Source organism: Mustela lutreola, chromosome 9 (genome assembly GCF_030435805.1).
Source record: "Mustela lutreola isolate mMusLut2 chromosome 9, mMusLut2.pri, whole genome shotgun sequence".
Lineage (NCBI taxonomy): Eukaryota > Metazoa > Chordata > Mammalia > Carnivora > Mustelidae > Mustela > Mustela lutreola.
In genome coordinates, this window is record NC_081298.1 from 21,904,290 (window position 1) to 21,931,455 (window position 27,166).

The 27,166-nt window shown below is 40.8% G+C and overlaps 1 protein-coding gene across 2 annotated transcripts in view; it reads left to right on the forward strand.

The window, feature by feature from the left end:
• Positions 1–27,166, forward strand: part of SAMHD1 (SAM and HD domain containing deoxynucleoside triphosphate triphosphohydrolase 1) — a 60,490-nt gene extending 33,324 nt beyond the window's left edge. For both annotated transcript variants that reach the window (XM_059133283.1, XM_059133282.1), the window contains 9 exons: positions 3,605–3,705; positions 3,878–3,986; positions 5,034–5,125; positions 6,171–6,286; positions 14,813–14,952; positions 15,734–15,826; positions 19,779–19,883; positions 21,799–21,936; positions 25,028–27,166. In XM_059133283.1, the coding sequence (XP_058989266.1) occupies positions 3,605–3,705; positions 3,878–3,986; positions 5,034–5,125; positions 6,171–6,286; positions 14,813–14,952; positions 15,734–15,826; positions 19,779–19,883; positions 21,799–21,936; positions 25,028–25,162 (1,029 nt within the window). In that variant the 3' untranslated portion in view covers positions 25,163–27,166. The remainder of the gene's footprint in view (positions 1–3,604; positions 3,706–3,877; positions 3,987–5,033; positions 5,126–6,170; positions 6,287–14,812; positions 14,953–15,733; positions 15,827–19,778; positions 19,884–21,798; positions 21,937–25,027) is intronic.

Below are 27,166 nucleotides of genomic sequence, written 5' to 3' on the forward strand. Positions count from 1 at the left end.
GAGGGGAGCGGGGAGGGGAGGTGGGGTTATGGACATTGGGGAGGGTATTGCTATGGTGAGTGCTGTGAAGTGTGTAAACCTGGCGATTCACAGACCTGTACCCCTGGGGATAAAAATACATTATATGTTTATAAAAAAAATAAAAAAAATTAATTAAAGAAAGAAAAGAGATATTTGGCTATTTTAGGGAGACTAAGTAATAAAATACATTATATGTTTCTACTATTTAATACAAAAAAATGAAAGGCTTATCTATTTTTTTTAATCTCTTAACTGAGATCTTTAGAAGTTACCCTCCCCCCAAGTTAAAATACATGTGTAAATATTTTTTGGTGAATATATGTATGCATATTCTATATAGGAGCCAGAGGTAATGTTTGGAAAATGTAGAAGTGTGTGTCTTGTTTCTCCATTATAATTAACATGTTTGAGTGCTTGGGGGAAAGATGGGAGGGAATGGGAAGTGAGGGGAGGAAAGGATAAGAGGGGGCACAGCTCAGAAAAGGAAATTTAAAAAGAAGAGAAAAAAATAAAATTATAAAAAAAAATAGCATCTTGGGCGCCTGGGTGGCTCAGTGTGTTAAAGCCTCTGCCTTCGGCTCAGATCATGATCCCAGGGTCCTGGGATTGAGCCCCGTGGGGCTCTCTGCTCAGGGGGAGTCTGCTTACCCCCCTCTCTCTGCCTGCATCTCTGCCTATTTGTGATCTCTGTCTGTCAAATAAATAAACAAAATCTTTAAAAGAAAATCGCATCTGAAATATTTAGATATATGAGGAACTAGAAAAAAGGTTGAATAGTTCAAAGGAAAGTTTAGGGTTTTGTTTTTGTTTTTTTTTTTAAGATTTTATTTATTTATTTGACAGAGAGAGATCACAAGTAGGCAGAGAGGCAGGCAGAGAGAGAGGGGGGAGGAAGCAGGCTCCCTGCCAAGCCAATATGGGGCTCGATCCCAGGACCCTGGGATCATGACCCGAGCCGAAGGCAGAGGCTTTAACCCACTGAGCCACCCAGGCGCCCCGGAAAGTTTAGGTTTTTTTGTTTGTTTGTTTTAATTAAAAAGAAGCTGAGGGGCACCTGGGTGGCTTGTTTTTGTTTTTTTGTTTGTTTTTGCTGCTGTTGTTGTTTTTAAAGATTTTATCCTGGGCGCCTGGGTGGCTCAGTGGGTTAAGCCGCTGCCTTCGGCTCAGGTCATGATCTCAGGGTCCTGGGATCGAGTCCCACATCGGGCTCTCTGCTCAGCGGGGAGCCTGTTTCCCTCTCTCTCTCTCTCTGCCTGCCTCTCCATCTACTTGTGATTTCTCTCTGTCAAATAAATAAATAAAATCTTTAAAAAAAAAAAGATTTTATCCATTTATTTGACAGAGAGACAGTGAAAGAGGGAACACAAGCAGGGGGAGTAGGAGAGAGAGAAGCAAGCTTCCCGCCAAGCAGGGAGCCTGACGTGGGGCTCAATCCCAGGACCCTGGGATCATGACCTAAGCCGAAGGCAGACACTTATTGACTGGGTGGCTTGGTTGATTAAGTGTCCAACTCTTGGTTTAGGCTCAGGTCATGATCTTAGGGTCATGGGATTGAGCCCCAGGTCAGACTGCGCTGGGCATGGAGCCTACTTGGGATTCTGTCTCTCCTTCTCCATCTGCCCCTCCCCCCTCAGAGAGATAGAGAGATAGATAAATGGGGCACCTGGGTGACCCAGTTGGTTAAGCATCTATCTGCCTTCCGACCAGGTCATGATCCCAGAGTTCTGGGATCTAGCGTCCTGCTCAGCAGGGAGTCTGCCTCTTCCTCTTTCCCTCCTCCTGCTCATGCTCGCTCTCTCTTTCAAATAAATAAAGTACTTTAAAAAATAAATAATAAAAAATAAGTTGAAAAATAATTTCCCAGGGCACCTGGGTGGCTCAGTGGGTTAAGCCTCTGCCTTCGGCTCAGGTCATGATCTCAGGGTCCTGGGATCGAGCCCCGCATCGGGCTCTCTGCTCAGCAGGGAGCCTGCTTTCCTCCCTCTCTCTGCCTGCCTCTCTGCCTACTTGTGATCTCTGTCTGTCAAATGAATAAATAAAATCTTTTAAAAAAATAAAAAATAAAAAATAAATTTCCCTCTGAGTTTAAGTTTTTTCAGTGAGTATATACAAATCTATTTGTAAAATGTAAGGTGAAGAGCTGGATTTTGAAGCAAATATTCTATTTCCAAAATATGGGAGCTTCAAAAATTCTTTTTTTAAAAAGATTTTATTTATTTGACAGAGAGAAAGCATGTCAGCAGGAGGAGCTGCAGAGGGAGCGGAAATAGCAGTCTCCGTGCTGAGCAGGGAGCATGATGTGGGGGCTCGTGGGGCTGAATCATTTCATTTAGACTAGATGTTTAACTACTTTGATAATACTATTTTCATGCATAAATTTAAGCATTAGCATATGAGGGTCATTCTTACAATTTATAATTAAATTTTATATTTTTATTTTTTATTTTTTTTAAGATTTTATTTATTTATTTGATAGAGCGAGATCATAAGTAGGCAGAGAGGCAGGGCAGAGAGAGAGAGGAGGAAGCAGCCTCCCTGCCAAGCAGAGAGCCCGATGCGGGACTCGATCCCAGGACCCTGAGATCATGACCTGAGCCGAAGGCAGAGGCTTAACCCACTGAGCCACCCAGGCACCCTAAATTTTTTTTTTTTTTTAAAGATTTTATTTATTTATTTGACAGAGAGAAATCACAAGTAGACGGAGAGGCAGGCAGAGAGAGAGAGAGGGAAACAGGCTCCTTGCTGAGCAGAGAGCCCTTCAGGCTCATGACCTGAGCCGAAGGCAGCGGCTTAACCCACTGAGCCACCCAGGTGCCCGGCACCCTAAATTTTATATTTTAAAGAAACTTTCAAGCCAAGAAAAGAAGAAAGATGTTGGTTATCAGAAATGCAATGAGGGGCACCTGGGTGGATCAGTGGGTTATAGCTTCTGCCTTTAGCTCAGGTCATGATCCCAGGGTCGTGGGATTGAGCCCCCCGCATTGAGCTCTCTGCTCCTCGGGGAACCTGCTTCCTCCTCTCTCACTGCCTGCCTCTACCTACTTGTGATCTCTGTCTGTCAAATAAGTAAATATTTTTTTTTTTTTTATTTTTTTTATTTTTTTAAGATTTTATTTATTTATTTGACAGAGAGAGATCACAAGTAGGCAGAGAGGCAGGCAGAGAGAGAGGAGGAAGCAGGCTCCCCACTGAGCAGAGAGCCCGATGCGGGACCCGATCCCAGGACCCTGAGATCATGACCTGAGCCGAAGGCAGCGGCTTAACCCACTGAGCCACCCAGGCGCCCCTCAAATAAGTAAATAAAAATCTTTAAAAAAAAATAAAATAAATGCAATGAGTTAGGATCCTTTCAATGGCACAAGGTTTAGTATTAATAGGATATCACATACCTTAGCATTTCTTTTCCTTTTTCTACTAGTTTAGGAATTAAGTGGAAGAAGGAAAAACTAGAACCTTCTAAGTTATCTCACATTCCCATTCAAGTATCTGTTTATAATTTTTAGGTTAACACAGTTGCTTTGCTTTGCTTATAAATAGATACGGTTCGTATCCTAAAACTATTGTGAGTTTTCTTGTCTTCCAGTGGCCATATAAAGGGCGTCCTAAAGAGAAAAGCTTCCTTTATGAGATAGTGGCCAATAAAAGAACTGGCATCGATGTGGACAAATGGGATTATTTTGCCAGGTATGCACTGAACATTTCAGAAAAACTGGTTAAAATTCTTATATCATTTAAATATATTTTATTTTTATTTAAATAAATAAAAATTGAAATCCTTGGATACATTTAGTGTTAATATTTAAGGTACAGTTTCCGCATTGAAGAATTTCATCTCTCTGCTTTGGAATCTTTCCAGGGACTGCCATCATCTTGGAATCCAAAATAATTTTGACTACAAGCGCTTTATTAAATTTGCCCGTGTCTGTGAAGTAGAGAATGGGAAGTGTATTTGTCCTAGAGATAAGGTGAGCTATGTCAAAGGAACAATAAAGAAGGTGTTGTTCCTAGTTCGAAGTGTAGAAGTAATCATTCAATAATTTGGAAAAATCACAACCTGATAAATTATCAATCTTTTTACTTTACGCTTAGCACTTGTAAGAATCATAAAGTTCTTTTCATTTTCTGCATTGTTAAATAATAATAAAGCTACAACAGACATTTATTGAGTGTTGCGCTAGGCACTGTTTTAAATGCTTTAGGTGGATTAACTCAGTCCTCACAACTGTATAAAATAGATACTATTCTTATGCCACTTAATAGGTGAGCAAGTTGAAGCACAGAGAAAACATAGAGTTAATGAATGGCAGAACTAGAATTTCAGCCCAGAAAGTTTGGCTCAAGTCTCCTCCTTAACCATAGTTAGTGATCTATATTAGTGTTTCATAATAGGTAAAATACTAAATCATTAGGTCCTTCCTAATTAGAGTCATGTAACTAAAGAGTAGTATGGCATTATACTGCAGAAAGTCTTTCTTTGGGATACCTGGGTGGCTCAGATGGTTAAGTGTCTGCCTTCGGCTCAGGTAATGATCCCACAGTCCTAGGATCGACTCCCTTGCTCAGCGGGGAGCCTGCTTCTCCCTCTGCCTGCTCTCCCTCTGCTTCCGTATTCTCTCTCTCAGTCTGTCAAATACATAAAATCTTTAAAAAAAAAAAAAAAAGAAAGAAAGAAAAGAAAAAGTCTTTCTTTTGAGAATAAAGAATATAAGAATAATGCCTAATTTCTAGACTTGTTGAGATTAAAAAACATACTGAAGATGCGTAAAACAACCTGCTACAGAGTTGGAGCGATAGATTTTGTTACTAAGAAGAAACGTTGCAAACCAAGAAATGATTTTACTCTCCTGCCCCTTAGTTTTTTAATGGACTCAGGGATTTTAATGAGGTAGCTCCTGTGCATAGCTTTCTTGTCTGTCTGTCACCATTCCTTTTCCTTGTCCTGTGTACTTGTCTGCTAACAAGGGTAACAGAACCGGATCCTGCATTAATATTTATTTTATGTTTTCCTGCAGGAGGTTGGGAATCTATATGACATGTTCCATACTCGCAACTCTTTGCACCGCAGAGCTTATCAACACAAAATTGGCAACATCATTGATACAATGTAAGAAATTCAACTGCTATTTCCCTATAAAATTTTTTGTGATGCTTTGTTAGATCATTCTTAGGTCAAGTTGAGCTTTCTAGGTGAATTCAAGCAAATTTTAAGTGAACTTTAAGTGAATAAATCTGAAATGGTTCCCTTAATACAACAAAAACTAGCAAAAAGTAAACTTGGAGGAAAAAGAGGAGAATGAATAAAGGGGATAGATGAAGTGTGGAAGAGTTGGCTTCAGCAAGACATGAAGGGGCAATGGCTCAGACCTCCCTAGAGGCAGTTGCTTATGTGCCAGACATTAGGATCAAGGTGGGAGATAGGACATGAATAATTGACACTCTGAAACTAATGACAAACATTAATTTTAAGAATTAAGATTAATGTCTATCCTCACCATGTCAGTTATTTATCAAAATTAGTAGAAAATAGCAAAACCAATAGGAATTTCACCTCTTCTCCCTGACCCAGTAAGAACCATAGCAGAAAAGTTCACCTAGGTAGATAAAAGTAGAGCCATACATCTCTGTGAGACTCACAGACCCATAAAGAGTTCTCGAAAGTAGAGTGTGAGTTCATTCCATGTCTCCGAAATAGTTTTAACTTGACATGAGCAGACTAGTTAGAACACATTCACCCGTTTGTATGGTTGTTCCTTTGAAGAGAAGTTTTTGTTTGTTTTTAATTCAGGGAGTCAGAGACATCTAGGTGCAAAGCCTGGTACTACTTCTTCCTAACTTGGTTAAATGAAAATTACTTCATATCTGCCTCTGTAAAATTGATGCTGATTATGTCTATCTTGTTGGAAAGATTAAATAAGATAATGTTATCTAGAGCCCTACATTATGCTGGATCACAGTAAACATGGTAGCCCGCAGATCACCATAGGCATATTAATGCATTTATGTAGGATCCAAAAACAGTTGTCTTTAGAACATCATGTCTCAGGATTTTACTTCTCTGAAGTAGAAAGATTTCTTTTATTTCAAGTGTGGGCATTAAGCAAATACTCAAATTTTCTCATAAACGTAAATTTTTATGCAATGATCTTTAGGATTACAAATGCTTTCCTCAAAGCCGACCCCTACATAGAGATTACAGGTGCTGAAGGAAAAAAGTATCACATCTCTACAGCAATTGATGACATGGAAGCCTTCACGAAGCTAACAGGTAAGAACCAGTAGGTAATACTGAGTGGTCCATCTCAGATAAAGTGCAGGCTGAGTGGGCTATTTTCTTTTTTTTTTTTTTTAAAGATTTTATTTATTTATTTGACAGAGAGAGATCACAAGTAGGCAGAGAGGCAGAGAGATTGAGAGGAGGAAGCAGACTCCCTGCTGAGTAGAGAGCCCGATGGGGGACTCGATCCCAGGACCCTGAGATCATGACCTGAGCCGAAGGCAGAGGCTTAACCCACTGAGCCACCGAGGCGCCCTGAGTGGGTTATTTTCTAAACATTCTAATATCTTTAGCTTCTCAAGTGATTATATGCTTTTGGAATCGAGTTTTATGTCGATTCCAAAATTGAGAAGCGATTTTAACCATATAACCTCATTTTAACCATATAACTCGATAAAGTTATTTAACCTCTCTGACCCTTAGTTTCCTCATCTATAAAATGTGAGTATTGTTATCTCGCATACAGTTTTGTTGTAGTATTTAAATGAGGCATAACACCTAATATATAGTACTTGGCAGGTAAGTACCCAATATTTACTATTATTTAACTTAACAATACAGCTGGACTAATAGCAGATTTGCCCTTTTAACATTATTTTTGTTGTAAAACACAGGGAACCAGGAACATTTTGCCACACTTCAGCAGAAATGAAACCTGCAGCTTAGGGTGGGAAGGGGGAGGTGAAGAAGTTGCAGCTGGTTCTTCCGTGGGGAAGTGCAGACTGAGCAATAAAGATGAGCAAACCAAAAGGAGTAGACCAAAAAGTTTGTACCAGTTGCATATCACGAAACTGACTCTGTTTAAAAAGTTAGAATGCAGTCACATAGCTCGTAGAATCACTGGAAAAGCTGGAGAGTCTTAAAATGAGCAAAAGCAACTCAAGCTCAGTGGCCTAAGACAGCCAAAATCCCTTTCTCTGGGCTTTCTGTGTGATACTGCTGCTGTTCTGTTGCCTTTTTTTTTTTTTTTTTTTTTAAGATTTTATTTGTTTATTTGACAGAGATCACAAGTAGGCAGAGAGACAGGCAGTGAGAGAGGAAGGAAAGCAGGCTCCCTGCTGAGCAGAGAGCCCTTATGGGGAGCTTGATCCCAGGACCCTGGGATCATGACCTGAGCTAAAGGTAGAAGCTTTAACCCAATGAGCCACCCAGGTGCCCCTGTTCCATCACTATTCGATTCTGTCTGCAGCCCACTGCCAGAATGAGACCCACACCCGTTACTCTGAAACTGTCTTTGAAGAACCAGTGTTCTTCCTTTCCAACCATTCGCAGTTTAGATACTTTTGTAGAACAGTAAAAATGAATTACCAGTGAAATGAAATGGTGTGGGGGGTTGGGGCAGGACATACAAAATACAAGCCCAAGCATTTAGTATTGAGTTTGACAGACTTGACATATATTTCAGTAAATATAATCAAGAGAAACAAAATTTAAATTAAAAAGTTATATGTATTATTCTTTAAAAATATGCATGTAGGTAATACAGAGTCCCTATTATACTTGTAACTTTTTAGTCATTTTCCAATCATAAGTAAATCAAAAATTAAAAGTGAGGGGACCCTGGGATCATGACCTAAGCTGAAGGCAGAGGCAAAAAAAAAAAAAAAAAAAAAAAAAGGTCATCTTCAGTCTTAATCAGAAGCCAATCTAACAATTTATTCTGTAACATTATATTATGTTTCTACTATGTCTTGCTGAAAAGAAATGAATTGGGGATTTTATGCACTTCTGGGTTAACTGAAAAACCATAAAGTATACAGTTTAATGTGATCTTACCACATGATTATACATAGCTGTCACTCTCTAATGGTTCTAATGTCACTCTCTGAAGGTTCTCTAATGCCCAAACTCACTTTTACCCTCTTCAGTGAGATGAGTCCACTGATTATGCTCTTGGATATTGTGTTAATGTCAGAAATGGCAGACAGAATATTAGGTCACATTTTTGTGCTTTATTGGCCAGAATATGGGAGAACAAGCATATGGACTTTGCAGCTGTCATCATTTGAGACAAGGATAATCTTATCTTTCTCACATACTCTTCAGAGCCATCCTATAATCCTCATTGGCCTTAGCTACATGACCTGGAAGGAATAAGGACCATGTGAGCCTTCATTACCTTTGTTGCTTTTCTAAAAGTCAATTTACTTTATCTAAAACTTTCCAGTTCTTAGGGCACCTGGGTTGCTCAGTCGGTTAAGTGACTGCCTTCGGCTCAGGTCATGATCCTAGGGTCCTAGATCGAGTCTCACATTGGGCTCTCTGCTCAGTGGGGAGCCTACTTGTCCCTCTCCCTCTGTCTGCTGCTCTGCCTGCTTGTGCTCACTATCTCTCTCTCAAATAAATAAATAAATAATCTTTAAAATAAGATAAAATAAAAGTTTCCAGTTCTTATTTTTTGATTTTTTAGGATGTTTTTCCACTTATTGGGAAGTGTTGAAGACATACAACAGTGTTGAAAGAATTTTACGGTGAACACTTGTACACTCACCCTGTAAATTCTAGCATTTACTGAACTGCTTTATTACTTATGCAAGTTACCATCCATCTGTCCATCTTATTAATCCATCTTAATTTTGATGCATTGTGAAGTTTTTTCTTTTTATTTTTAAAAAGAGTTATTTATTTCTTTTTAGGGAGAGAGAGAGCATGTACAAGCACACATGAGGGGAGTGGGGATCTTCAGCAAACTCTCTGTTGGGTGCAGAGCCTAACATGGGGCTTGATCCCAGGACCCTGAGATCATGACATGAGCTGAAACTAAGAGTTAGACGCTCAATCAACTGAGCTGTCCAGGTGCCCCAATTTTGATGTTATTTTATTTATTTATTTATTTTTATTTATTTTATTTGACAGAGAGAGATCACAAGTAGGCAGAGAGGCAGGCAGAGACAGAGGGGGAAGCAGGCTCCCCGCTGAGCAGAGAGCCCGATGCGGGGCTCGATCCCAGGACTCTGAGATCATGACCTGAGCCGAAGGCAGCGGCTTAATCCACTGAGCCACCCAGGCGCCCCTTGATGTTATTTTAAAATAAATTTCATGGGGCAACTGGGTGGCTCAGTCAGTTTAGCAGCTGCCTTCAGCTCAGGTCATGATCCCACAGACCTGGGATCAAGCCCTGCATCAGACTCTCTGCTGCATGGGAAGCCTTCTTCTTCCTTTCCCTCTGCCTGCCACTCTCTGTGCTTGTGATTTCTCTCCCTGTCAAATAAATAAAATCTTTAAAAAAAAAAAAATTGCAGGGGCTCCTGGGTGGCTCAGTGGGTTAAAGCCTCTGCCTTCAGCTCAGGTCATGATCTCAGGGTCCTGGGATCGAGCCCCGCATCGGGCTCTCTGCTCGGCAGGGAGCCTGCTTCCTCCTCTCTCTCTGCCTGCCCCTCTGCCTGCTTGTGATCTCTCTCTGTCAAATAAATAAATAAAATCTTTAAAAAAAAATTGCAGATACCACTATATTTTACCTTAACTCTCTTAGCATGCAGATTAACTAAAGTTCAACAATTATTTATAGATTTTTTTTCTTCTGATGTAAAATTCACATGCAATTTGTATAAACGTATGAATCTTACATACATTTGCTAGTGTTTTGACAAATGCAAGATACAGAACATTATCTTCTCTTTAGAAAGTTCCCTCATGCTTCTTCCCAGTTAGTTCTTACCCTGCTTCACCCCCAAGAAACAACCACAACTTGCCAATTCTAGACTTTTTTTAAAAGTTTATTTATTTTTAGTAATCTCTATACCCAACATGGGGCTTAAACTCATGACCGTGAGAGCAAGAGCCACATGCTCTTCTGACTGAGCCAGCCCCTGTTCTAGACGTTTATATAAATAGAATCATACAGTGTGCACTCCTCTCTGTAGGGCTTCTTTTTACTCAATGTTATATACTTGAGATTCATCCAGATTGCATGTATCAGGAGTTTATTCCTTTTTATTGCTGAGCAATAATTCATTGTATGAATATGCCATAGTTTATCTTTCCTCTCTGCTTCCTAAATTCCTATTTATAAATGTTGCTATAAATATTCCTATAAATGTTTCAGCTTACATGGAAGTTGGCTCTCTTAAGCATTGCACATGTTATGACTACTGTCTTAGGTAACCGTTTTCTTACATTAGTCTTTATCACTCAGTATTTCTAGGCAATAGGTGGACCTTACTTCCCTTCCTTCCTCTGCAAGCCCCCTTATCCCAAAATCCCTTAACTAAATTGGAATGATAGAATGCTAAATTTAGAAGGACCTTAGAGATCATCTACTTAAAACTCCTCAAAGGAGGGATGCCTGGGTGGCTTGGTTGATTAAGCCTCTGTCTTCAGCTCAGGTCATGATTCCAGGGTCCTGGGATCAAACCCCGAATCGGGCTCCCTGCTCAGAAGGAAGCCTGCTTCTCCCTCCCACACTCCTCCTGCTTGTGTTCCCTTTTTCCCTGTCTCTTTCTCTCTCTCTCTCTGTCAAATAAATAAATAAATAAATCTTAAAAACAAAAAAATTCCTCAAGGGACACTTGGGTGGCTATTGCTTAAGTGTCCACCTTCAACTCGGGTCATGATCTCAGGGTCCTGGCATCAAGTCCTGCATCAAGTTCCCTACTCAGTGGGGAGCCTGCTTCTCCTTCTGCCTGTTGCTCCCCGTGCTTGTGTTCTCTCTTTCTCTCCCACTCTAACAAATAAAATCTTTAAACAAAAAAACAAGAAACAAAAAACCCTGCTCAAATGAGGAAACAGAAGCCAAGTGAAGGAAAGCAACTTATCTTAATAAACGGCAAAGCTAAACTCAAGTCTTCTGATTCCAAAGTTGAATGTTGCTTATACTATTTTAGAGTGCTATATCATTATTCAGTTTAACATACAAGCATTAACTTTTATACATGACCCTTTTCTGAACACAAGTATGTGGAACAAATAGAGTTTTTTCACATGGTTAGTGGGAATGCAAATGGTACAGCCACTTTGAAAAAGTTCAGCATTTTCATAAAAATATATATTTATCCTATCATCCAATAATTCCTCTTCTACCTGCTTACCCAACAGAAATGGAAATGTAAGTCCACCTAAAAGCCTGTACCTTATAAGAATAAGGTAAAAGCCATAAGAAATACATCAATAAAATTCTGTGGGGTTCAAAGGAAGGAGGAATTATGTCTCTAGTTTTGTTGGATTAAGGAAGATTTCACAGTGAGGTGCTTTTGAGATGCATCTTGGGGATTAAGTAGGCTTTTATTGTTTTTGGTTTTTTAAGATTTTATTTATTTATTTGACAGAGATCACAAGTAGGCAGAGAGGCAGGCAGAAAGAGAGGAGGAAGCAGGCTCCCTGCTGAGCAGAGAGCCTGATGCGGGGCTTGATCCCAGGACCTTGAGATCATGACCTGAGCTGAAGGCAGAGACTTTAACCCACTGAGTCACCCAGGCACCCCCCTTTTTTTTTTTTTGAAAATTTTATTTATTTAACAGAGACCACAAGTAGGCAGAGAGGCAGGCAGAGAGAAGAGAGAGAGAGAGGAGGAAGCAGGCTCCCCAAGGAGCAGAGAGCCTGAGGTGGGGCTCGATTCCTGGACCCTGGGATCATGACCTGAGTGGAAGGCAGAGGCTTTTAACACACTGAACCATCCAGGTGCCCCAGCTTTTTTTTTTTTTTTTTTCTTTTTTAAGATTTTATTTATTTATTTGACAGAGAGAGACACAGTGAGAGAGGGAACACAAGCAGGGGAAGTGGGAGAGGAAGACGCATCCTGAGCAGAGAGCCCAATTCGGGGCTTGATCCCAGGACCCCAGGATCATGACCTGAGCTGAAGGCAAATGCTTAACAGCTGAGCCACCCAGGTGCCCCGGTAGGCTTTCAAGAAGTGAGATTTTGGGGCACCTGGCTAGCTCACTCAGTGGAGCACATCACTCTTGATTTTAGGGCTTTGAGTTTAAGCCCCACGTTGGGTGCAGAGATTAGTTTAAAAATAAATAAATAAAAAGAAGTGAGATCCTGTGATGGGAGAAGCATTCCATTAATTCAACTGGGAACAGGGCTGCTAAAGGCATGGATTAGAAAAGTGCAGTTTTATTATGTTAAAGTAAAATTGCTGTTTTTCAAACTGTATATAATAGTATGTGAAGAAATAATGAAAACTATACATGGAAAGATGTCTTGATGAGAAAGATGTCTCACTGAGAGAGTGAGGAATGTGTTAACCATAGATCAATTGGGGAGGAATATATACACATCAGTGAGGTAAATGACAGGCTGTTAATATTTTATTTTGCCAAGAAAAAGCATCTTTAGTAAAACTCATTTTGCAAAATGCAATAATTGAGTCAGTCAGAGATTACCAGTTAATGTTAAACCATTGGTTGAAACCTTATAGGGATAATCATACAGTCTCAGAATATTACCCTGTGGATTATTTGTTAATTGCAAATGGAAAAGTACATTTATAATAGAGAAAGTTGGATTATTGCCTTAGCCAGCTGTTGGAATTTAACAACCAATAATCGTAGCATCTCATTATGTGATTCCTGTTGCATTGACCCAGGCACATCCCTTACATAGTGTTCTTGACAAGAGTGTTTAACCTAAATCTAATGGTAAAGAAACAGATGAATTCGAAGTATGGGACATTGCCCAAAATGAGTGTCTGAACTTTTCTAAAATGTCAACATCATGAAACAAGTCAGAGGAATTATTCTAGTTCTAGATGAAAGGAGACTAAAGAATATGACAACTAATGTCATCCATAATGCTTGATTGGTTTCTCTATCCAGCAACATAAATGCATAGATTGCATTATTTTAACAATTAAGCAATTCAACTATAGACTTATGTTATTTTTATATCAGTCTGTAATTTTTTGGCACTTGATAGTGGTTGTGTAGGAGAATGTTCCTGTTCTTGGGAGATGCATGCAGAGGTAATTAGGAGTGAAGGGTCTTGATGTCCGTAATCTTCAAATATTTCATCAAAAATTTGAATGTGTGGGGCGCCTGGGTGGCTCAGTGGGTTAAAGCCTCTGCCTTTGGCTCAGGTCATGATCCCAGGGTCCTGGGATCGAGCCCCACATCGGGCTCTCTTCTCAGCAGGGAGCCTGCTTTCTCCTCTCTCTGCCTGCCTCTCTGCCTACTTGTGATCTCTGTCTGTCAAATAAATAAATAAAATCTTTTAAAAAAAATTTGAATGTGCTAAAATATTGTGTGTACACATACACAGCATATGCATATGTAGAAAAATGTTAACAGTTGATGGATTTAGGCAAAAGGTATCTTATTTTGAAACTTTTCAAAGTAAAAATTTGAAGGAATAAAAGAAAGGAAAAAGAACTAACTTCTGGGGTTCCTGGCTGACTCAGTAGGGAATGAGACTCTTGATCTCAGGGTTGTAAGTTTGAGCCCCACAGTAGGTGTAGAGATTACTTAAAATCTTTTTATTTATTTATTTTTTTTATTATTTTAGAGAGAGAGAGTACAAGTGGAGGGGGAGAGGCAGAGGGAGAGAAGCAGACTCTCTGGTTAGTAAAGAGCCTGATGACACTGGGCTCTATCCCATGATCTTGAGGATCATTACCTGAGCTGGAAACTAAGAGTTGGAGTCAGATGTATAACTGACTGAGCCATCAATGCACCCCAAAAATAAAATCTTAAAAAATAAAATAGAATATTTTTTTAAGATTTTATTTATTTATTTGGCAGACAAAGGCGGGGGGGGGGGAGCGGAATCAGGCTCCCTGCCAAGCAGAGAGCCCCATGCGGGACTCGATCCCAAGACCCTGGGATCATGACCCAAGCCGAAGGCAGACTTTAACCCACTGAGCCAACCATGTGCCCCTAAAATATAATCTTAAAAGTAAAAAAGAACTACCTTCTGCTTTTATCATGGAATGGAACTTTACAAAACCTTTTATTATGAAATTTACAAATTCTGCCTACCATCACTTAGCTGCAACAATTATCGACACAGTGATTTTGTGTCATCTTCTCTATCCAGCTACTCCTGTAAAATACTGCACTGTTTTGAAACAGATGTCAGACATAATTTTATAATTACTTAAGGGTTTTATTTATTTATTTGTCAAACAGAGATCACAAGTGGGCAGAGAGGCAGGCAGAGAGAGAGGGAGGGAAACAGGCTCCCTGCTGAGCAGAGAGTCTGATGTGCGGCTCGATCCCTGAACCCTGAGATCATGACCTGAGCCGAAGGCAGAGGCTTAACCCAGTGAGCCACCCAGGCGCCCCTTATAATTACTTAAATAACATTCTCTTGAAGAAAATGAAACACAACAACAAATTGATACACCCCTATTTACCCATCACCTAGCTTTAAGCCATCAACTCCAGTAAAGTCTTGCTTCATCTCTACCCTCTCCCATTCACTAGATTATGGTGAAGCAAATCCAAGACTTCAAATGTTCTACTGTGCTTACATTTGTAAACATCCACTTGAAATAATTCTAGAAGTACAGTAGTATATGAGTCTTCTTAAACCTTTTTTTTTTTTCATCTTAAGCTAACTAAAGTTTTATCAAATTGGCAGATAACATTTTTCTGGAGATTTTATATTCTTCTGATCCCAAACTGGATGAAGCACGAGAGATTTTAAAAAAAATTGAATATCGTCATCTATATAAGTTTGTGGGTGAGACTAAGCCACAGGGAAAAATAAAAATTAAAAGGGTAAGTTAAGTTGTCAAACACCTTTCCAGTAGTGAAAGGTCTCTCTCTTCCATTTGTCCTCCAAGAGGAAACCATTAACCCATCATAATACCACAACTCTGTTCTAAGTGCTTTACATTCATTTTTACTTAATCTTCTCATCAATAACTTATTCTTTGGTCTGTCCTGTAGATGAAGGAAGTGAGGCTTAGGGGAGATTAAATAACTTGCCTATAGAAGCACAGTTAGTATTCAAAGTCTGACTTAGTCCAAACCTTTACTCTTTCATCCTGGAAGTCAGGGTGGGGGTTGGGGGGGGGTGCAAAATTTTGGCTAGATCCAGTGGCAAGAAAATGGGGCCTCAAAATATGGTATCTACATGAGCTTCACGGAAACTCTAAGGACCTGCTGTTCATAATTTCTTCATTCACTCTATATCAGGTTCTCCCAGATGGTGCCTGCCAAATATCTTTATCTGTTTTCCCCTCTTGCTTGTGGAGGGTTTTTTTTTCTTTGCCAGTAACCTGAGCCATACTGATAACCACACCCTGCCTCATAACACGTTCCTCTTATTTTACTAAGAAGCCAATGCCCCATTTTTTTTTCATATGAAAATTTTGTTAGAATCATTCCATTGTGGTTTGTTTGAAGGATGGCAGAAGCAGAAACCATGTATTTATTAAGGCTATCTCTACCCACTTTCCTGGTTAACGTGCCATTTTCGGAGAGGGAACCTTTTGTGGCATAAACACTTGATGATGAAAAACTGGGGTTCTAACATGAGGAGTGTTGTCTTTTCTAGGAAGACTATAAAGACCTTCCAAAGGAAATTGCTGATGCTAAACCCGACATATTGCCGGAATTTGAACTGAAGGCTGAAGATTTAATAGTGGATGTAAGTAGTTAGCCGGAGAATATACTAAGTAAAGAAAAATTTTTAAGGTAAATCCTCCCCAGTTCCATTATAATAGAGGTACATGTTCATTAAAGAAAATTTGGAAAATACAGAAAAATAGAAGGAAGGAAGAGAATTACCTGGGATCTCAAAAAATCAACAGTAAGTTAATTGTGGTATGTGGGTAACAGAACATGGCGTATGTTGATTTTTTAATGTTTTCTTGATCACAAAAGTAATCTATGCCAATTATTTTTTAAAATTGTGTGTGCATACAAAGGAAAAAGACTTCAACTCCTTCATAGAGGCTGTTGTGTCTTGTATCCTAACAAGACTATCAAATGGCTTTGTCACATTGTCTTTTGTTTCTTACAGTAACTGCTTCTCAGAGTTCTACTCCTCTGAAATCTTGGTATAGTATTGCCCATGTGTTTTTGTTTTTTTTTTTCCATAAGCCTCTCATTTGCTGTTTTCTTGTTGATGCATCTTTAGTGAAGAGTGATCTCTCCACAGCCTGTCTTTACCAAGGGATACAATAAGTGAATTGTCCTTGGACCCAGTCTAGTCACTTGGCTGGGGGGTTCAAATACCTCTCACCTGCAGATCAAGCTACAGTTTCCTGTTTCATTAGATGAAATTACACCATAATAAAGGGATTTTCTGAATTTCTAAGTTTCTGAGATTCTGAAAGAACTTACTCTCACGAATGTTTTCCCTGGGCTCTCACATGCCCACCCTTGCCCTCAGTGCTTTACTTGAGGGTCTGCCTTGCCTTCAGCTAAGTGCACGATCCTAGTCAATCCCTGACCTCCTGGTTTTTCTCTTGAAGTGCCGTCTGCTAATGAATATAGGCTCAGAAGTACTGGAAGAATCATAGGAGAAGACAGCACACACGTGATTAAGCTTGCTTTAACCTAAAGGCAAACTGATGGAGCAGTGAGAGCTTTTTTTAACTCAGGTCTAATTAAATGTCTTATTATGTATTAGCCTCTCAATATTAGTTTGACAGCGTGAAATATTTATGTGGTACATTTTACTATATGTGCCTCCTTTTAAGACCACGTGTAGTAGTAACTTTTATGGTTACTTAATGGGCTATAAAACTTAATTTTGCTATTTAGAATGAAAGATTCATAATTGCGGATCTGTAGTTCCTTTTTTTGCTCTTGAGTCCTTCATTAAGAATGGGAATGCCGTGCTCGCTTCGGCAGCACATATACTAAAAAAGAATGGGAATGCCAACTATTATAGTATTGCCCTTCTGGAAAGATAACCATTTTATCAAATCTGCTTTAAGGAGGAATTTCTAGTTATATATGTTTTGGAGAAAATAGGAATTGCCTTTTATTTCTAGTCTAAAAGCAAGGAAATAAATAGCAAAGAGCTCATGGCATTTCTGAAAGTTGCTGAAATTTGATTAATGTGTATACCTTACCATGATGTTTAACAATGTCAAGGCTACATTGGGTCCCTCCCCACATGAAATAACGCCCAGGAGAGAAGCCTACCATAACGCCAGCCCTGGGTTCACGGGCAGACTGAGCAGTTGCTCCCTCCCACGTAAAGGGGTGCAGAACACTCGCTGCAGGTCTTAAAGCCAGTAACACACACATTTTGGGAGACATTCCTCTGGTCTGACTTCAGGACCACAGCTGGATCTCAAATGTCTACTTTTCTCTCATAGGGTACTGCCAGGACAGCTCTCAAACCTCATAGACCATTTTTTGGTTTGTTTTCTTAAGGAACAGTCCCAGGAAAAGCTCCTCTTACTGTCCGTTCTTTTCTCTGCCACCATCACCCCATTACTCTATTTTTTTTCCCTCTCTTATTTCCTTATCCTGCCTTTCTCCCAGACCTGTCCAGGGAGCCCTCCCACTCCATAATTAACACACTTGCCTGGAACTTAGCCCTTAGTTGACTCTCTTCGCCCTTGCTGCAACCCAGCTGTTCCTGAGAGCCTGATGCTTCTGTAGCCCCTTCAGGAAAAGCATATTCCTCTGGGTCAGGAGGCCTTTCTGTTCATCAGTCCTCTTGTTCCCTAGTATCACTTCAAGACCGTATGCAAGATCCCTGTTCCTCTGAGACCAGCCTCTCCCAACCTGCTATCCTCTTGGTTGAAGATTTTGGCTTGGTTTAGAGCCTTTCTCCCTTTCCAGTTCCTGCCATGGTCCTTGGTGATTTCAAGGCCGGCCAATTCTGATTGTTCTCTTCATCCTTATCCTCAGTGACCTTACCCACTCCACCTCGGCCAGCACTCAGCAGATTATATTCTGAACCTTACTGACATTTGATTTTTAAGCATCCTGTCTCCATCCTCAAACCCCCTTCTTCCTTATGTGCTTGTTCCTTGCTCTTTAAGACCTCTAGTTTATTGCCTCCTCACTTCCTTCCAACTTGTCAGTGGCCTTTTATCTCTACTTCTCTCTCATTCTTTGATTCTATAATGGATTCAGTCATTTTTTACAGTTATCCTCAACTCTCTTGCCTTTCTTTGCTTCTACTCAGCAAAGGACTGAATGGCAGTTCATAGTCCCTAACCTTACTAGGGCCCTCTGAACTTCTGGTAGACATAGTGCAATTTTCTGGTCTCCATAATGACAATTTCAAACCATCTCCACTCTTCTCAGACCTCAGCCCTGTTCCCTGCCCACAGCTCTATTCACCCCTCTGGGACTAACCCCACTTTGGCCCTTATTTCAGAGATAAAATACAGGCCATTGGATAGGAACTCTCTCAACCTACACCACTGAATAAGCTTCCATCTGCCACTGTGTTCAGCCTTCCAGTAGTGGGGAAATGTCTCTTCTTATCAAAGGCTAAGAGTAATCGTTTAGTTGTGTTCTAGATCAGGGCTGTCTGATAGAACTTTCCGTGATGCTGGAAATGGTCTATAATTGTGCTGTCCATTTCGGTAGCCACTAGCTACACACAGCTATTAAGCACTGGAAACCTCACTACTGCAACTGAGTAACTAAATTTTTTATTTTATTTAATGTTAAAGACTTTGAAATTAAAAAGTCACTTGTGACTAGTGGCTACGACATTGAGTAGCACACCATAGAGCCATTCATCTTAGCATTTCTGTGGAATGCCAGGATCCGTTCCGTCCTCTCTTTCTGACATCCCGTCAGCAGTTAAACAGACTTTCATCTCAGGAAAACAGCAAATGTTACACTCCTCACTCCTCTCCTCTTCTAATGCATTGAAAAGTTGCCCCCAATACCCCTTTTACTTTTCCCAGATATGATGCTCCTCTCTACATTCTTATCTCTTGCATCTTTTAACAGTCAAACTTCTAAGAGTTATCTTCTCTTTTTTTATTTTTTATTTACTCCTGAACCCTTTGTCTGTTACCATCACCATATTAGAACTATTCTTCCAAGTTCCCCGGTGACTTCACTGTTACTTAACTCAGTGGACCATGGCAGTCCTGTCTCCCTCAGAGCTATTTCTTCTGCCTGGAACTCGTTTCCTTCACATATAGATAGACCGGACTAAATCCTGTTCACTTTTCCAGGAAAACTTGCGTCATTCCCAGGGTTCACAGCATCCTTTGCTTCTCCTTAGTAGCTCTTAGAACAAATGTAGTTCAATCATTACTTTTATAATTGTTTGTTCAACCTCAGTCTGGCTGCACATACTGTGGGGACTGGGATTGTTTCAAGCTTCCTTGTACCCGTAGTATCTGTCACAGTGGCTGTCACATAGGCATAGACTTTACACCCTGCTTATGTTGAAAGCACAAATACCTCCCCTACCCCATCCCGATTTCAAGACCAAATCCCTATAGCACATGCACCAGATTTCTTTTTATTCTACTGTGGGCTATCTTATCAGTGCCTTATTTCTGAACCTCCAGAGAGCTCTGCTCCATTTCTTGTGATGCTCCTACAACCCTGAATTTAATGCTCACCATTATGTGAGTGATCACTAATTTATTACTTTTATTAAGGTTATCAACATGGATTATGGAATGGAAGACCAGAATCCTATTGATCATGTTCGCTTCTATTCTAAGCATGACCTCAGCAAAGCAGTCAGGATTACTAAAGATCAGGTAACTACTTAGGGGTAAAACAAGCTATAGTGACATTTTGCAAATCTGTGATAAATCCGCATTTTATTTTATTTATTTTTTTTAAAAGATTTTAATTTATTTATTTGACAGATCACAAGTAGGCAGGCAGAGAGGGGGAAGCAGGCTCCCTGCTGAGCAGAGAGCCTGAAGTAGGGCTCAATCCCAGGACCCTGAGATCATGACCTAATTCGAAGGCAGAGGCTTAACCCACTGAGCCACCCAGGCACGCCATAAATCTGCAATCAAGATGCAGGTTAGGTCTTAAAGTCAATGTGTATGATAAAATTAAAAAATGTATTTTTAAAATTAAAGTATATCTGGCGGTTCCTGGGTGGCCCAGTTGGTTGAGCACCCAGCTCTTGGTTTTGGCTCAGGTCATGGTCTTGGAGTCATGAGATCAAACCCCACATTGGGCTCCATGCCCAGTGTAGTCTGCTTGAGTTTCTCTGCCACGGCCTCTGTCCCTCCCCCACTCTTGCACATGCTTTGTCTCTCTCTCAAATAAATGAATAAATAAAATCTTAAAAAACTGGGGCCCCTTTGTGGCTCAGTTGGTTAAGTATCTGCCTTCTGCTCAGATCATGATCCCAGGGTCATGGGATCAAGCCCTGTGTTGGACTCTTTGCTCAGGAGGGAGTCTGCTTCTCCGTCTGCTCTCCCCCCGCTTGTGCTCTCTCTGTCTCTCTCTCAAATAAATAAGATCTACAAAAAAGTTAAATATATATGATTTTTGTGTAGACTAGACCGTCTTAGCACCAGTTTTTCCTGTTGCTGAACATAGATGAAAGCACTGTTTTTGGTTTAGAGGCTAGATTATAAATCTGATGGAGAAGTAGTGTTGTATTGTTGAAGTCATGAAAGTTAAATGTGCTTATTTGCATATCTTTTAATGAGAGTCTGGTCTACATATAATTACATAATACAAATGTTTAGTCTTTCATTGACATAAAATTGTGGGTCATTTTGCTATATGACAACTACCTTGAATCCTTTTCTTTGGATGATAATTGAGATAAAGCAGCAAAAGAATGTGGTGCTTTTTTGTTTTGTTTTGCTTAATGATTTTATTTATTTGAGATAGAGTGAGACAGAGAGAGCATAAGCTGAGGGACAGAGGCAGAGGGAGAAGCAGGCTTCCCACTGAGCAGGGACACTCCCCCCTCTCCCCCTGCAACACGGGGCTCGATCCCTGAGCCGAAGGCAGATAGATGCTTAACTGACTGAGCTACCCAGGCACCCCAGTGTGGTGGTTTTTTTGGTTTTTTTTAAGATTTTATTTATTTATTTGACAGACAGAGATCACAAGCAGGCAGAGTGGTAGGCAGAGAGAGGAGGAAGCAGGCTCCCTGCCGAGCAGAGAGCCCACCCAGTTCAGGGCTCGATCCTGGGACCCTGAGATCATGACCTAATATAACATCAAGAGTGGAGCAGGGAGGGCACCTGGGTGGCTCAGTTGGTTGAGCAACTGCCTTCGGCTCAGGTCATGATCCTGGACTTCCAGGATCCAGTCCCGTATCGGGCTCCCAGCTCCTTGAGGAGTCTGCTTCTCCTTCTGACCTTCTTCTCTCTCATGTTCTCTCTCACTCATTCTCCCTCAAATAAATAAATAAAATCTTAAAAAAAAAAAGAATGGAGCAGGAGCACCTGAGTAGCTTAGTCAGTTAAGCATCTGCTGTCAGCTCAGGTCATGATCCTAGGGTCCTGGGATCGTGCCCCATGTTGGGCTCTGTGTTCAGCAGGGAGTCTGCTTGTCCATCTCCCTGCTCGCTTACACTCACTCTCAAATAAATAAATAAGATCTTAAAAAAACAAATAGAATGGAGCTTAGGAACAGCTGAACTCTCTTTATTGTATGAATTCAAAATGACAGTGAAATCTTTTCTTCTTTGAAAAGGTTTCAGAACTTTTGCCAGAGAGATTTGCAGAGCAGCTAATTCGCGTATACTGTAAGAAGACTGACACAAGGAGCTTGTATGTTGCACACCAACATTTCGTTCAGTGGTGCTTAATCAGAGACTTCACCAAGCCACAGGTGGGTGGTTTATTATTCACATGTTTTGCGCAATTTTTTATTTTTAAGTAAAAATCAAAAGAGATCTTTACTTCCCTCTGAAAAGTTCTCATTTATTTTTTTATTTTTTTTTATTTTTAAAGATTTTATTTATTTGACAGACAGAGATCACAAGTAGGCAGAGAGGCAGGCAGAGAGGAGGAAGCAGGCTCCCTGCCAAGCAGAGAGCCTGATGAAAAGTTCTCATTTAAATTGTAGTCACTTGATTATGGTTTTGGGACAAAAATGTTTTTCCAATTTAAGCTTTTCTTTTAAAATGTTTATGTTGAATAGTGATTTCTTCCTACACCACTTGCCAGTGGGTACTCTGTTTATCCTTATTATCCTAATACTAAAAGTTCAAAATGGTGAACATGTGATATTTCATAATGTTTGGTTTATAATGTCCTCACCAGTTGTCTCCACTCCTCCCAATTACCTGGGAAATGAGTCATAGTGTCATCTTTCAGAGAAGGTTACCAAAACTGAATAAATTGTTTAAGGCCACATACAAGTGAAGATAAGTTTTCTAACTTATTACTTAAAATTCAGCATTCCCCAAACTGTAAACTATTTAAATTGTCTAGAATAAGACAGTGGAAAGGAGGAAGAGCCAAGCTGTCGCTGACAACCCTACAGCGGTTGTTGTTAAAGTTGTCCCTTACTGACCTGGACACAGCAGGTGCCTGGCGCAGAGAGTGGGTGTCTGAATGAAATACTTGGCAGGCAGGAGTGAAGCTATGTTCTGCTTCCTAGCCCAGTACGCTCTCCCACAACACCTTATCTGCCTTCCCCCAACCCCCATGCTCTAGGTGCTGAAGGAAACAAAAATGAGGGAGCAACCCAGTTATTGGTATTTTATCACGTGTCAGAAGGAATGATACAGATGAGTTCTGTTAGTTAAGAATTCTAGGTTACAAGTTCTAAGAGTTAAGAGAGCTGTCAGGAAAACCCTTTGAAGGAGAAGCCATTCTGCTGGGTCCAGGGGGCTGGATTGTGTTTGAATGAGTAGCAGGGAGAAAAGGTGGTTGTAGTTGCTCGTGGGAGTAACCCAATGGCGTGAAACTGGAACAGGTGGAGTGTGTTTGGGGGCCACAAGGAGACCAACTGTGTGGACTCAAGAATTACTACTGTTGAGTGGTGAGAGGTTGAATGGGAGGACTAGAGTATGGAGAACCTTGCATAACCAGCTAGGAAAGACTTCTGATCAGTGGGGAAGGAATCATTGAGAGAATTCAAGAGTTTCCTTAGGTGCTGCCATCATTACTTCTGTGTTTGTTATCTCCAACTAGAATGAGACCCATGGGAATGAGGAAGTGTGTCTGTCTTAGGTAGAGTAGCACCCAAGTAAACCACCGATTAAGAAAGAAAACTAGCAGCCGATGAATTGGAACTTGGAGAGACTAGAAGTAAAGAGGCTAGAGGCTGCTAAAGTTTAGCCATCTGGCAATAACTCCTTTAAGACAAAGATGCATTCACTCATTGAAGGAGGATTTCTACCAGGTCCCATGTTAGATACCAGAGATGGAACAGTCCCTAAGACAGACATAGTTCCCACAGATCACATTCTCGCTGGGGCATACAAGTAAGTAACAATTGTAGTGGTGTGGTAATAAGTGTTTTGGGGCAGGGCACACAGTGTTAGAGGGGCCAAAAGGAGGAAACTTAAGCCAAGGGAGCCAACTTGTTTGGTTGGAAAAGGCTTATTTTAAGAAGGACTTAGAAGCTGGGACCTGAAGGATGGATGAGGAGGAGTCAGCTGGGTAAAATCGATGGGTGGGTGGGGAAGGGGGAGGCCAGAATATGGATGAGCCCTTTAGGAGAGAGGTCCAAGGGATTTTGCTAGTCCTGTAGGCCAAGAACAATGGAAGCCATTAAGGTGTTGTTGTTTTTTGGTTTTGGATTTTTTTTTTTAAGGTTTTATTTATTTATTTGACGGAGACACAGGAAGTGGGAGAGGGAGAAGCAGGCTTCCCACCAAGTAGAGAGCCCAATTCGGGGCTCAGTCCCAGGACCCTGAGCTGAACAGAAGGCAGACACTTAACTGACTGAGTCACCCAGGTGCCCCAGCTGGTCAATTAAAGTGTTTTAAGTGGGAGAGTGACATTCAAGTTTGTATTTATAAAATTCACTAGAATCATAGTTAAAATGGGTGGAAATAAGGTCACTTGATAGAAATAGAGATGAGTTTGAAGGCAAATAATGTTGACTTTGAACCAGAAAGTTCTTCCAAATATGAGTATCCTTTATTGCAGAGGGGACTAGGCAAGAGAGGAGCTGGGATCCAGTGAAGTCCCTCTTTTTCCTGGAAAACCAGATGGGACATCTGGGTGGCTCAGTCAGTTAAGTGTCTGACTCTTGATTTTCAGCTCAGGTCATGATCTCGGGTCATGAGCTCAAGCCCCATGTTGGGTTCTGTGCTGGGTGTGGAGCCTGCTTAAGATTCTCTCTCCCCCTAAAAAACAAAATAAAATAAGGAAATAAAAGTAATTGGTATTTTCAAAAAAAGAAAAACAGAATTTGTCATTCGTGAAAAGTATATGAAGGGAGAGGAGTCAGAACTCCGCAGTGTCCAGCTTCTGGCCCTCTTTGAAAAGAGTAGGTCTGGGGCGCCTGGGTGGCTCAGTTGGTAAAGCAGCTGCCTTCGGCTCAAGTCATGATCCCAGTGTCCTGGGATCGAGTCCCACATCGGGCTCCTTGCTCAGCAGGGAGCCTGCTTCTCCCTCTGCCTCTGCCTGCCTGTGCTCGCTTTCTCGCTCTCCCTGTCTCTGACAAATAAATAAATAAAATCTTTAAAAAAAAAAAAAAAAAGAAAAGAAAAGAGTAGGTCTGATAGCTTTTCCTACAAAGGCTCTTACCTGCTCAGGACTGTGGTGTTTCTAATTTGACCCAAGCACAGGGGATGTATATAATCTGGGGTTTCCCAAGAGTAATAAAATTGTGGGGCATTTTGCAATATGCAAAAAATACATTGCAATAGCAATTTATCTGTTAGACGAGGATAGGTGCACATCAGGATTTCACTCAGAGATATAAAAACTGGCTTTTCTTTGTTCCTGGTTTTTCTTGACAGGATGGTGATATTATAGCCCCACTTATAACACCTCGGAAAATGGAATGGAATAACATGAATTCAGCCTGGAGCCCAGATCACTTGCGGGCAGTGTCCAGATCTAGACATCGTCTTTTTCCAGATGACTCCGTGTGAATGTATGCAGCCAGTTCTTTACATCAAGTTTCTTCCTTGTTCCCCAAGAGTATTAACTAACATAGGGAGTTTGGTCATGGAGTTCTACAAATTTAGTGATAACTAGCGCTTTTTATAATTTGAATATACAGACATGCTGAAGCTAAGTAATTTTTATCCAAAGAAACAGAGGGATTAGGCAAATCTTGCTATACATGCTATGGAAAGCGTTACCTGGCCTATTTTAACCATAACTAAAGCCTTTCGCTAGTAGTCTTATTTTCTTAGAATAACAAAAAAAATTTTTTTATGTACTCTGAACTGTTATGACATATGATTGTTCTTTTTTTAAAAAATGCTTGGAAATGAGAGACAGTGTACGTAGGAATTTGAAGTTGGGACTATCATAAACAGCCCATGGTTAAGAATGAAACATAAAATTCTAGCCCCTTGAGGGAGGTACCCATTGCCTCAAATTTGAGGACAGTTCTTCTTAAGTGATCTGAATGTTAGTGAAGGACCTGCCCTGACCCTTTTAGCCAGATCAGACTAAACAGTAGGAAATGAGGGCTGGGAGTGAGCTCCAACTTCTGAGTGAAAGGTATGATTAATTTTTTGAAAAGATCCAAGGGCTCTGGACTTAGTGGTACCTAAAACTGCCCGTGAGGGGGCTGTTCTCTGGATCAGTTGCAGCCCCGGACCTAGGCAGTTTCTTTCTCCTGAATACTCACTATCCATGTCCCAGGGTCTTTATCACTATCACTGCTCAGCCTGGAGAAGGCTCCCCTCCGACCTTCTTTCTGAATTTCCCTTGTAAGCTCATCAGGGTCACTGGAAGCGTTCTTGGGGTTACACAGAGCTGGGATTTTGTTTTTGCTTGTTCAGTTGTGCATTTTATCAGTTTCAGAGCAAAGACTGAGCCACCTGGGGTGAGATGAGTGATTATCCCTGGAATTCCGAGTTCCCCCCTGGCCCACGCTTGCTTGTTCTTTACCTCCTGCCATGGTTTAGGCACCACTTTGGTTGAACAATTCCATGGAGAGGGCCCCCACACCCACCTCCATAAACACACAATTGCCAGTTCTACAGGACTTCACCAAGAATAAAGTCTGGAGTTAGACCTAAAGCTGGCAGTAGCCAGTGGGTCCTGTAGAAACAAGGCAGTGGGGAACGGGAGTCATAAGCCCTTAACATCTTGTGCTTGGACACTCCTTTACAAAACCTCCATAGCAGGCCGGGATTGGGGAACTGGGATGACTGTGGGCAAGAGCGAGTGGGAGGAAGGGAGGAACTCAGACCATAGGCAGCAGATTATCCACAAGTGTTAGGAGTGCTGCTACCTTCCACTGTGTAACCAAGTTCTGTTCTGTTAACAATAGGCTGAAAAGTCTTAGGAAGTCTGCCATTCTGCATAACTACCACCACCCTCCTCCATCCCCCAATAGATGATCAAGAGTAGACCCTAATTCATAGGAGAATAATGCTGTGTGGGTGAGGATATGTCCCCACTGGGCTCCTAGAAGCACAAGTGAAGTCAGCCATGGGACTGGGTCATATCTGTGTTGGCCGAGGTACCACTGAAACATTTAGTGGGGAGAACTGTAGGGCTTAGACTTAATGTATCCAGACCCAAGGTCAAGAATGTAATGTTTTTCTGCTAAGATCGTTTTATTTCTGCAACTGGTATCTTTAAATCATTGTGTTTTACTCTGGAATTTTATGTTTCAACATTGTATCATTGTGCTATCTGAGAAGTAACTTGAATCTACTTTGCATCCTTCATGTATAAGTCAGCTGCACTTTATGCTCTTTGCAACTGTTTTAATTATCAGAACCATGTGCCATTTACAAGGTTAAAATTTTCTTAACAAACACCTTCACTATTTGTATAAAAACTGAGATTTTTAACAACTTAACCTCTAGAGTTACTGACCTGTTGTCACCTTGAGAATGGAAGAACTGCGAGTTTAAATGATTGGTTCATCTGGGTGAGGGAAACAGCTGCAATAAAGCTCCATGAATGTA